Source organism: Littorina saxatilis, unplaced genomic scaffold (assembly GCF_037325665.1).
Source record: "Littorina saxatilis isolate snail1 unplaced genomic scaffold, US_GU_Lsax_2.0 scaffold_1326, whole genome shotgun sequence".
NCBI classification, from domain to species: domain Eukaryota; kingdom Metazoa; phylum Mollusca; class Gastropoda; order Littorinimorpha; family Littorinidae; genus Littorina; species Littorina saxatilis.
In genome coordinates this window covers 1-12,500 of record NW_027128653.1, presented here as the reverse complement: position 1 = coordinate 12,500, position 12,500 = coordinate 1, and the positions used below count along the sequence as shown (strand labels likewise).

The 12,500-nt window shown below is 40.0% G+C and overlaps 1 protein-coding gene across 1 annotated transcript in view; it reads left to right on the top strand.

Moving 5' to 3' along the window:
- Nucleotides 1-12,494, top strand: part of LOC138957008 (lipoxygenase homology domain-containing protein 1-like) — a gene marked incomplete at both ends in the record, with an annotated part of 28,155 nt that extends 15,661 nt beyond the window's left edge. The window contains 2 exon segments of the mRNA XM_070328185.1: nt 4,431-4,622; nt 12,284-12,494. Of these exon segments, the coding sequence (XP_070184286.1) occupies nt 4,431-4,622; nt 12,284-12,494 (403 nt within the window).
- Nucleotides 12,495-12,500: the final 6 nt, after the last annotated feature.

Sequence of the window (12,500 nt, the reverse complement as noted above, 5' to 3'; positions counted from 1 at the left end):
GTATATATGTTGTATTTTTATAGCTCAATAAATACATCATGGACTCCAAAAAATATATGATAGTGCAGATTCCGATTTGGGCAAAGGACTACTTTCCTCCCGACCTTTGACCTCGCGCCGAACAATGTGACACATTTGTATGAAGTTCTAAAATCGTATTGCACGGCTCAGAAAACCATATCAGTTGCACGCAAAAATGAATCTCAGAACTGATCTGATGTATGAGATGCAATAAGCAAAAGTTTCTTTCATTATGAAAGCAATGCAGGTCGAAAAAACCGAACATTCAACTTACAAGATAACCAGATGCTAGCGAACCAAAACAAAAACACGAGTACCCTCCCCTTGCATCGTTAGCAGACGACTTTTGAGAATCTGTCGGTAGTGTGTTTTGGTGTGCGCCTTCAGCTATCAAACATCGGCTGTTTCACGTGTTTTGCGAGCAAGTCTACTCTTTTGCCTGGCTCTGCAGTAAGTCCACATATTTTTCCGTAATCCAGTCATATTCCTTCAAAATGCAATCAATCGGCGGTGACAGACGTGTCGGTCGCGTTTTCCTTACACCCATACCAGTTTAAGTTCATCCATGCAAACACACTCGCAAAACAGTTTATCACGTAGATACATTTCAAATAGGGAGCAAATGGTTAAATCTAAACCTACATATTTGTTCCCTAAAATTTGCTTCTCTGTCAATAAGCCTAATTACACACGTTCGAGAAAAACAACGTGGAATCGATTCTGAATCGAGTAAGCCAAATGGGTCCCAAACCCGTTTCGCCCGTTCTGCCGACCCGGCTGAAACGCAAAACAAAAGAATTGTGCGCTTCAACTAAATTAATTTCTATTCGACTTCATTACTTTCTTGCAACTTATGAACCTTTACTTAAAGCTTTTAAATGGTCTGAAAGTAGTGTTACCGCGTACTTATCGATGCACTCATTCGTTTTATTTTTTCAGCGACGGTCACTTAGTTTAAGGTTGCAAAAGGGCTAAGTCTCGCTGGCAACAGTTTTACCCTGCACAGATCGCAACAGTGCCGCTAGTAGTCTACACTTTGTGTTTGATGGTAGAATGGGATATACAGATTACAACACTCTTGTTTTTTTTATATGGCTTGTATTTCAGTCAAGACCCAGCGGGAATATCAATCGAGAGCCACTCGCCAGAGGCTCGTGTCTCCCGATGATATTCATCCGCTGGGTCTTGACTGAAATACAAGCCATATAAAAAACCACTCGTGTTGTAACCTATACATACACCCACTCTCTCTCTCTCTCACACACACACACATATATACACCCACTCTCTCTCTCACACACACACACACACACACAAACACTCTCTCTCTCACACACACACACACACACACACACACACACACACACACACACACACACACATATATATATATATATATATATGTATAGGTTACAACACGAGTGGTTTTTTATATGGCTTGTATTTCAGTCAAGACCCAGCGGATGAATATCATCGGGAGACACGAGCCTCTGGCGAGTGTCTCTCGATTGATATTCCCGCTGGGTCTTGACTGAAATACAAGCCATATAAAAAACCACGAGTGTTGTAATCTGTATATCCCATTCTACCATCAAACACAAAGTGTAGACTACTAGCGGCACTGTTGCGATCTGTGCAGGGTAAAACTGTTGCCAGCGAGACTTAGCCCTTTTGCAACCTTAAACTAAGTGACCGTCGCTGAAAAAATAAAACGAATGAGTGCATCGATAAGTACGCGGTAACACTACTTTCAGACCATTTAAAAGCTTTAAGTAAAGGTTCATAAGTTGCAAGAAAGTAATGAAGTCGAATAGAAATTAATTTAGTTGAAGCGCACAATTCTTTTGTTTTGCGTTTCAGGTCGGCAGAACGGGCGAAACGGGTTTGGGACCCATTTGGCTTACTCGATTCAGAATTGATTCCACGTTGTTTTTCTCGAACGTGTGTAATTAGGCTTATTGACAGAGAAGCAAATCTTAGGGAACAAATATGTAGGTTTAGATTTAACCATTTGCTCCCTATTTGAAATGTATCTACGTGATAAACTGTTTTGCGAGTGTGTTTGCATGGATGAACTTAAACTGGTATGGGTGAGAGGAAAACGCGACCGACACGTCTGTCACCGCCGATTGATTGCATTTTGAAGGAATATGACTGGATTACGGAAAAATATGTGGACTTACTGCAGAGCCAGGCAAAAGAGTAGACTTGCTCGCAAAACACGTGAAACAGCCGATGTTTGATAGCTGAAGGCGCACACCGGCAAAACACACTACCGACAGATTCTCAAAAGTCGTCTGCTAACGATGCAAGGGGAGGGTACTCGTGTTTTTGTTTTGGTTCGCTAGCATCTGGTTATCTTGTAAGTTGAATGTTCGTTTTTTTCGACCTGCATTGCTTTCATAATGAAAGAAACTTTTGCTTATTGCATCTCATACATCAGATCAGTTCTGAGATTCATTTTTGCGTGCAACTGATATGGTTTTCTGAGCCGTGCAATACGATTTTAGAACTTCATACAAATGTGTCACATTGTTCGGCGCGAGCGAGGTCAAAGGTCGGGAGGAAAGTAGTCCTTTGCCCAAATCGGAATCTGCACTATCATATATTTTTTGGAGTCCATAATGTATTTATTTAGCTATAAAAAATACAACATATATACCCATACTGAAGTAACAGAGACAAAGAAGGGAGGTCATGGGATATATATATATATCCCATGACCTCCCTTCTTTGTCTCTGTTACTTCAGTATGGGTATATATGTTGTATTTTTATAGCTCAATAAATACATCATGGACTCAAAAAAATATATGATAGTGCAGATTCCGATTTGGGCGAAGAACTACTTTGCTCCCGACCTTTGACCTCGCGCCGAACAATGTGACACATTTGCCGGTATGAAGTTCCAAAATCGTATTGCACGGCTCAGAAAACCATATCAGTTGCACGCAAAAATGAATCTCAGAACTGATCTGATGTATGAGATGCAATAAGCAAACGTTTCTTTCATTATGAAAGCAATGCAGGTGGGAAAAAACGAACATTCAACTTACAAGATAACCAGATGCTAGCGAACCAAAACAAAAACACGAGTACCCTCCCCTTGCTTCGTTAGCAGACGACTTTTGAGAATCTGTCAGACCGTCCTTACCTGGCACGGTTGGGCTTCGCTATCATCAGCTGTTTCACGTGTTTTGCGAGCAAGTCTACTCTTTTGCCTGGCTCTGCAGTAAGTCCACATTGGCGATGAAGGTATCTAAGAACTTAACATGTGTGTATTTTTCCGTAATCCAGTCATATTCTTTCAAAATGCAATCAAGCGGCGGTGACAGACTTGGGTCCTGTTTTCCTCGCACCCATACCAGTTTAGGTTCATGCAAACACACTCGCAAAACATGTAGATACATTTCAAATAGGGAGCAAATGGTTAAATCTACATATGTGTTCCCTAAAATTTGCTTCTCTGTCAATAAGACTAATTGTATAATAATGCGTTCGAAAAAAACAACGTGGAATCGATTCTGAATCGAGTCGAGTAAGCCAAATGGGGGCCAAACCGGTTTCCCCGTTCCGCCGACCTGAAACGCAAAAGAATTGTGCGCTTCAACTAAATGGATTTCTATACGACTTCATTACTTTCTTGCAACTTATGAACCTTTACTTAAAGCTTTTAAACGGTCTGAAAGTAGTGTTACCGCGTACTTATAGATGCACTCATTCGTTTTATTTTTTCAGCGACGGTCACTTAGTTTAAGGTTGCAAAAAGGCCAAGTCTCGCTGAAAACACTGTTTCACACTCCACAGATCGCAACAGTGCCGCTAGTAGTCTACACTTTGTGTTTGATGGTAGAATGGGATATACAGATTACAACACTCGTGGTTTTTTATATGGCTTGTATTTCAGTCAAGACCCAGCGGGAATATCAATCGAGAGCCACTCGCCAAAGGCTCGTGTCTCCCGATGATATTCATCCGCTGGGTCTTGACTGAAATACAAGCCATATAAAAAACCACTCGTGTTGTAACCTATACATACACCCACTCTCTCTCTCTCTCACACACACACACACATATATACACCCACTCTCTCTCTCTCTCACACACACACACACACACACAAACACTATCTCTCTCACACACACACACACACACACACACACACACACACACACACACAAACAAACACACACTCTCTCGCTCTCTCTCTCTCTCTCTCACACACACACACACACACACACTCTCTCTCTCTCTGTCTCTCTCTGTCTCTCTCTGTCTCTCTCTGTCTCTTTCTCTCTCTCTCTCTCTCTCTCTCTCTCTCTCTCTCTCTCTCTCAATCACCAGCCAATAGTACTGTCTCTGTGTATTTCCAGCAAATCAGTCTTCAACAATACACAATATTTATTGCAGACCTTCACCCTGTCAAGTACGAAGTGGCCGTGTACACGGGAGATGTTCAGCGGGCCGGAACCGACGCGAACGTCACCATCACAATCTTCGGCACGCTTTGTGACACAGGCAAACGGCCCTTGAAGCAACGAATGCGAGATCTGTTTGAGCGTGGACAGGAGGACAAGTTTGTCTTGGAGGCTTTGGGATTAGGTAGGAAAGATCTTGGACGAATACATTCTGATAATCATCGCTCCACGGCTATCGCCAGTTTCTCTCTGACAGCATGCTAAATTATTGCGCGAATCTATCAAAACAAGAATACAGAGTTATCTCCCATATGTTTTTCGCGAGCACTGATCTAAGTTTGAGATCAGTGTTCGCGAGACGAAAATGATTGCAGATTGGCCGACTTCGACAGTGATCTCCGTTCTGTTCTTCACAGTTATGATAAAGACATCGTTCTAAGGTCAAAACAAGTCGACATTTTGAGACTGCTGTCGGAAGGAGACCGTGATAAATGGTTGCATCACTCTCAACTGATTACAGAAAAAAAATCGTCTGCACCGGCGCGCACCGAAGCCAAGGTTGATTATCACGTGACACTTTAGAGTTGTTTGCACAGTATACATCCGCGAAAGATAGCTCGCTTGAAACTGTCTTACATATAAATTCCTTTGTAATTTAAAAATTACACAGCACCATGAAAAATCATTATTGACGATCGCGAATCTGCTTATATCCATAACACATTACGAAAAGATCTAAATATGTAAAAGAAAAAATCGATTTCCTCGCCAGACAAGGAAAACCAAGGCATCCTGTAAGGGATAGAATGAGACCAGAAGGGAAGTAACTCATTTTTGACCTGAGTTCAGGATGGGAGGAATAATGACGCCGTCGTGGAATTTGGCGTCACTGGTTTTAAACAGCTGCTAAGGAGAATGAAACGAATGATCATTTTTATTATGAAATACTATTTCTGTTATGGATAGAAAGATAAAAGAATGTGCAATCATGTATTGTCAATCGTATTTTAGAGAATCATTCTCCATGAGAATGATTTACTTAGTCTAAAACACAAAAACATAAAAATCGCCAAGAATAGAGTTACGCCGAAATTCCACGACGCCGTCAATATGTGGTGATGTTCACATTGTTTTACGCGGAAAAGAAGGGACCCTCTTGACTGCTGGAAGAATTTAGTTTTAAAATAAATCAATAAAAATCCTATCATAGTAGGTATGCAAAACTGATAAATGGTATGCAGGGGAGGTAATCACCTTGCTGCAATTCAAAGGGCAATATACAGCGGTTGTTTCCCTTGTGAGGGTATTGATGTTTGTGTCCATGACCCCAAATAACGTACCTAATACGTTTTGTAGCAGTGAACAGTTTAAAGCATCGTTAAGAATCGTCAGTGTTATACCAACATCCTTTATCTCCAACGATCTATGAATAAGCTGTTCCCCGTCTATAACAGCTCATGTTGTTTTATTTAAAATCCGGGATGTTCCCCCGAACAAGCTTTTTTACTTTTCAAAGGATATCACGATTTTTAACAAGATTTAAAGAACCAATGTGAAAGTTATGAAATTTTAGAACCTTTTTTTAATTTTTATTTTATAGTGATAGGGCCACAAAAAAAAATAATCTGTTTACGGTAACCCGACCGACCCTATTTTTTTCGCGCGACCCTAGACTTTTTTTGGCATTTGGGGACAAACAAAAAAAACCAAAAAAAAGTTTGGGGTTTTTTTTGTGCAAAATAACGTAAAAATATGGTTTTTTGGAGAAAAAAAAAATTCCGACCTACCGACCCTATTTTATGGGCCTATGTTACCGTAAACAGACCTTTTTTGTTGTTGGCCTAGACAGTTTTAAGCATGGAGCTTGCAATGTGAAATGAGGAAAGAAACAAACTTGCATCGGCCTCGAATAGCAATATCAGCTGAAGGAACAATGAACAATAATGTATCATTGAACATCGGCCTCGAATAGCAATATCAGCTGAAGGAACAATGAACAATGATGTATCATTGAACATCGGCCTCGAATAGCAATATCAGCTGAAGGAACAATGAACAATGATGTATCATTGAACATCGGCCTCGAATAGCAATATCAGCTGAAGGAACAATGAACAATGATGTATCATTGAACATCGGCCTCGAATAGCAATATCAGCTGAAGGAACAATGAACAATGATGTATCATTGAACATCGGCCTCGAATAGCAATATCAGCTGAAGGAACAATGAACAATGATGTATCATTGAACATCGGCCTCGAATAGCAATATCAGCTGAAGGAACAATGAACAATGATGTATCATTGAACATCGGCCTCGAATAGCAATATCAGCTGAAGGAACAATGAACAATGATGTATCATTGAACATCGGCCTCGAATAGCAATATCAGCTGAAGGAACAATGAACAATGATGTATCATTGAACATCGGCCTCGAATAGCAATATCAGCTGAAGGAACAATGAACAATGATGTATCATTGAACATCGGCCTCGAATAGCAATATCAGCTGAAGGAACAATGAACAATGATGTATCATTGAACATCGGCCTCGAATAGCAATATCAGCTGAAGGAACAATGAACAATGATGTATCATTGAACATCGGCCTCGAATAGCAATATCAGCTGAAGGAACAATGAACAATAATATATCATTGAACATCGGCCTCGAATAGCAATATCAGCTGAAGGAACAATGAACAATAATATATCATTGAACATCGGCCTCGAATAGCAATATCAGCTGAAGGAACAATGAACAATGATGTATCATTGAACATCGGCCTCGAATAGCAATATCAGCTGAAGGAACAATGAACAATGATGTATCATTGAACATCGGCCTCGAATAGCAATATCAGCTGAAGGAACAATGAACAATAATATATCATTGAACATCGGCCTCGAATAGCAATATCAGCTGAAGGAACAATGAACAATAATATATCATTGAACATCGGCCTCGAATAGCAATATCAGCTGAAGGAACAATGAACAATGATGTATCATTGAACATCGGCCTCGAATAGCAATATCAGCTGAAGGAACAATGAACAATAATGTATCATTGAACATCGGCCTCGAATAGCAATATCAGCTGAAGGAACAATGAACAATGATGTATCATTGAACATCGGCCTCGAATAGCAATATCAGCTGAAGGAACAATGAACAATAATATATCATTGAACATCGGCCTCGAATAGCAATATCAGCTGAAGGAACAATGAACAATGATGTATCATTGAACATCGGCCTCGAATAGCAATATCAGCTGAAGGAACAATGAACAATGATGTATCATTGAACATCGGCCTCGAATAGCAATATCAGCTGAAGGAACAATGAACAATAATGTATCATTGAACATCGGCCTCGAATAGCAATATCAGCTGAAGGAACAATGAACAATGATGTATCATTGAACATCGGCCTCGAATAGCAATATCAGCTGAAGGAACAATGAACAATGATGTATCATTGAACATCGGCCTCGAATAGCAATATCAGCTGAAGGAACAATGAACAATAATGTATCATTGAACATCGGCCTCGAATAGCAATATCAGCTGAAGGAACAATGAACAATGATGTATCATTGAACATCGGCCTCGAATAGCAATATCAGCTGAAGGAACAATGAACAATGATGTATCATTGAACATCGGCCTCGAATAGCAATATCAGCTGAAGGAACAATGAACAATAATGTATCATTGAACATCGGCCTCGAATAGCAATATCAGCTGAAGGAACAATGAACAATGATGTATCATTGAACATCGGCCTCGAATAGCAATATCAGCTGAAGGAACAATGAACAATAATGTATCATTGAACATCGGCCTCGAATAGCAATATCAGCTGAAGGAACAATGAACAATGATGTATCATTGAACATCGGCCTCGAATAGCAATATCAGCTGAAGGAACAATGAACAATAATGTATCATTGAACATCGGCCTCGAATAGCAATATCAGCTGAAGGAACAATGAACAATGATGTATCATTGAACATCGGCCTCGAATAGCAATATCAGCTGAAGGAACAATGAACAATGATGTATCATTGAACATCGGCCTCGAATAGCAATATCAGCTGAAGGAACAATGAACAATGATGTATCATTGAACATCGGCCTCGAATAGCAATATCAGCTGAAGGAACAATGAACAATGATGTATCATTGAACATCGGCCTCGAATAGCAATATCAGCTGAAGGAACAATGAACAATGATGTATCATTGAACATCGGCCTCGAATAGCAATATCAGCTGAAGGAACAATGAACAATGATGTATCATTGAACATCGGCCTCGAATAGCAATATCAGCTGAAGGAACAATGAACAATGATGTATCATTGAACATCGGCCTCGAATAGCAATATCAGCTGAAGGAACAATGAACAATAATGTATCATTGAACATCGGCCTCGAATAGCAATATCAGCTGAAGGAACAATGAACAATGATGTATCATTGAACATCGGCCTCGAATAGCAATATCAGCTGAAGGAACAATGAACAATAATGTATCATTGAACATCGGCCTCGAATAGCAATATCAGCTGAAGGAACAATGAACAATGATGTATCATTGAACATCGGCCTCGAATAGCAATATCAGCTGAAGGAACAATGAACAATAATGTATCATTGAACATCGGCCTCGAATAGCAATATCAGCTGAAGGAACAATGAACAATGATGTATCATTGAACATCGGCCTCGAATAGCAATATCAGCTGAAGGAACAATGAACAATGATGTATCATTGAACATCGGCCTCGAATAGCAATATCAGCTGAAGGAACAATGAACAATGATGTATCATTGAACATCGGCCTCGAATAGCAATATCAGCTGAAGGAACAATGAACAATAATGTATCATTGAACATCGGCCTCGAATAGCAATATCAGCTGAAGGAACAATGAACAATGATGTATCATTGAACATCGGCCTCGAATAGCAATATCAGCTGAAGGAACAATGAACAATAATGTATCATTGAACATCGGCCTCGAATAGCAATATCAGCTGAAGGAACAATGAACAATGATGTATCATTGAACATCGGCCTCGAATAGCAATATCAGCTGAAGGAACAATGAACAATAATGTATCATTGAACATCGGCCTCGAATAGCAATATCAGCTGAAGGAACAATGAACAATGATGTATCATTGAACATCGGCCTCGAATAGCAATATCAGCTGAAGGAACAATGAACAATGATGTATCATTGAACATCGGCCTCGAATAGCAATATCAGCTGAAGGAACAATGAACAATAATGTATCATTGAACATCGGCCTCGAATAGCAATATCAGCTGAAGGAACAATGAACAATGATGTATCATTGAACATCGGCCTCGAATAGCAATATCAGCTGAAGGAACAATGAACAATGATGTATCATTGAACATCGGCCTCGAATAGCAATATCAGCTGAAGGAACAATGAACAATAATGTATCATTGAACATCGGCCTCGAATAGCAATATCAGCTGAAGGAACAATGAACAATGATGTATCATTGAACATCGGCCTCGAATAGCAATATCAGCTGAAGGAACAATGAACAATAATGTATCATTGAACATCGGCCTCGAATAGCAATATCAGCTGAAGGAACAATGAACAATGATGTATCATTGAACATCGGCCTCGAATAGCAATATCAGCTGAAGGAACAATGAACAATGATGTATCATTGAACATCGGCCTCGAATAGCAATATCAGCTGAAGGAACAATGAACAATAATGTATCATTGAACATCGGCCTCGAATAGCAATATCAGCTGAAGGAACAATGAACAATGATGTATCATTGAACATCGGCCTCGAATAGCAATATCAGCTGAAGGAACAATGAACAATGATGTATCATTGAACATCGGCCTCGAATAGCAATATCAGCTGAAGGAACAATGAACAATAATGTATCATTGAACATCGGCCTCGAATAGCAATATCAGCTGAAGGAACAATGAACAATGATGTATCATTGAACATCGGCCTCGAATAGCAATATCAGCTGAAGGAACAATGAACAATAATGTATCATTGAACATCGGCCTCGAATAGCAATATCAGCTGAAGGAACAATGAACAATGATGTATCATTGAACATCGGCCTCGAATAGCAATATCAGCTGAAGGAACAATGAACAATGATGTATCATTGAACATCGGCCTCGAATAGCAATATCAGCTGAAGGAACAATGAACAATAATGTATCATTGAACATCGGCCTCGAATAGCAATATCAGCTGAAGGAACAATGAACAATAATGTATCATTGAACATCGGCCTCGAATAGCAATATCAGCTGAAGGAACAATGAACAATAATGTATCATTGAACATCGGCCTCGAATAGCAATATCAGCTGAAGGAACAATGAACAATAATGTATCATTGAACATCGGCCTCGAATAGCAATATCAGCTGAAGGAACAATGAACAATGATGTATCATTGAACATCGGCCTCGAATAGCAATATCAGCTGAAGGAACAATGAACAATGATGTATCATTGAACATCGGCCTCGAATAGCAATATCAGCTGAAGGAACAATGAACAATAATGTATCATTGAACATCGGCCTCGAATAGCAATATCAGCTGAAGGAACAATGAACAATGATGTATCATTGAACATCGGCCTCGAATAGCAATATCAGCTGAAGGAACAATGAACAATGATGTATCATTGAACATCGGCCTCGAATAGCAATATCAGCTGAAGGAACAATGAACAATGATGTATCATTGAACATCGGCCTCGAATAGCAATATCAGCTGAAGGAACAATGAACAATGATGTATCATTGAACATCGGCCTCGAATAGCAATATCAGCTGAAGGAACAATGAACAATGATGTATCATTGAACATCGGCCTCGAATAGCAATATCAGCTGAAGGAACAATGAACAATGATGTATCATTGAACATCGGCCTCGAATAGCAATATCAGCTGAAGGAACAATGAACAATGATGTATCATTGAACATCGGCCTCGAATAGCAATATCAGCTGAAGGAACAATGAACAATGATGTATCATTGAACATCGGCCTCGAATAGCAATATCAGCTGAAGGAACAATGAACAATGATGTATCATTGAACATCGGCCTCGAATAGCAATATCAGCTGAAGGAACAATGAACAATGATGTATCATTGAACATCGGCCTCGAATAGCAATATCAGCTGAAGGAACAATGAACAATGATGTATCATTGAACATCGGCCTCGAATAGCAATATCAGCTGAAGGAACAATGAACAATGATGTATCATTGAACATCGGCCTCGAATAGCAATATCAGCTGAAGGAACAATGAACAATGATGTATCATTGAACATCGGCCTCGAATAGCAATATCAGCTGAAGGAACAATGAACAATGATGTATCATTGAACATCGGCCTCGAATAGCAATATCAGCTGAAGGAACAATGAACAATAATGTATCATTGAACATTGGATTATCCTTCTTTGAGCCATGTGACGTCAGAGTCCGACAAAAACTCATATGCAGGCGGTTAGCCGAGATTACAAAAGAGTGCATGTTTTTGTGCGTTGAAAAGTGAAAGATAAAAGGACCTTTTTCTTGAATCGATCGATACATAAATGTTATTTGTATTGTTGACCAAAATATGATCGTTTACACAGTATCTCGGCTGTCATTGTTCATCTCGACCGCTGGCGCGGAACACCGACTGTCTCGATCTGTGTAAAATGTCATACTTTGGTCAAAAATAGAAATAACGTATAAGAACCAATCAACTTATTCAATATAATTATTGTTTTTTTTCCCACAGGCGTCCTGACACGTGTGCACATGGAACATGACAACAGCGGCTTCAACCCCGGGTGGCTTCTGGACCGGGTGGAGGTGACGGACATGGGAACGAACACGACGACTGTGTTCCGCTGCGGTCAGTGGCTGGACATTGACCACGGCACCACCAGAGACCTCGTGCCCTCCGGAGCTCCCGTGCTGTGGCAGGAACAGCAGGCCTTTCAGGGCTGGACCTA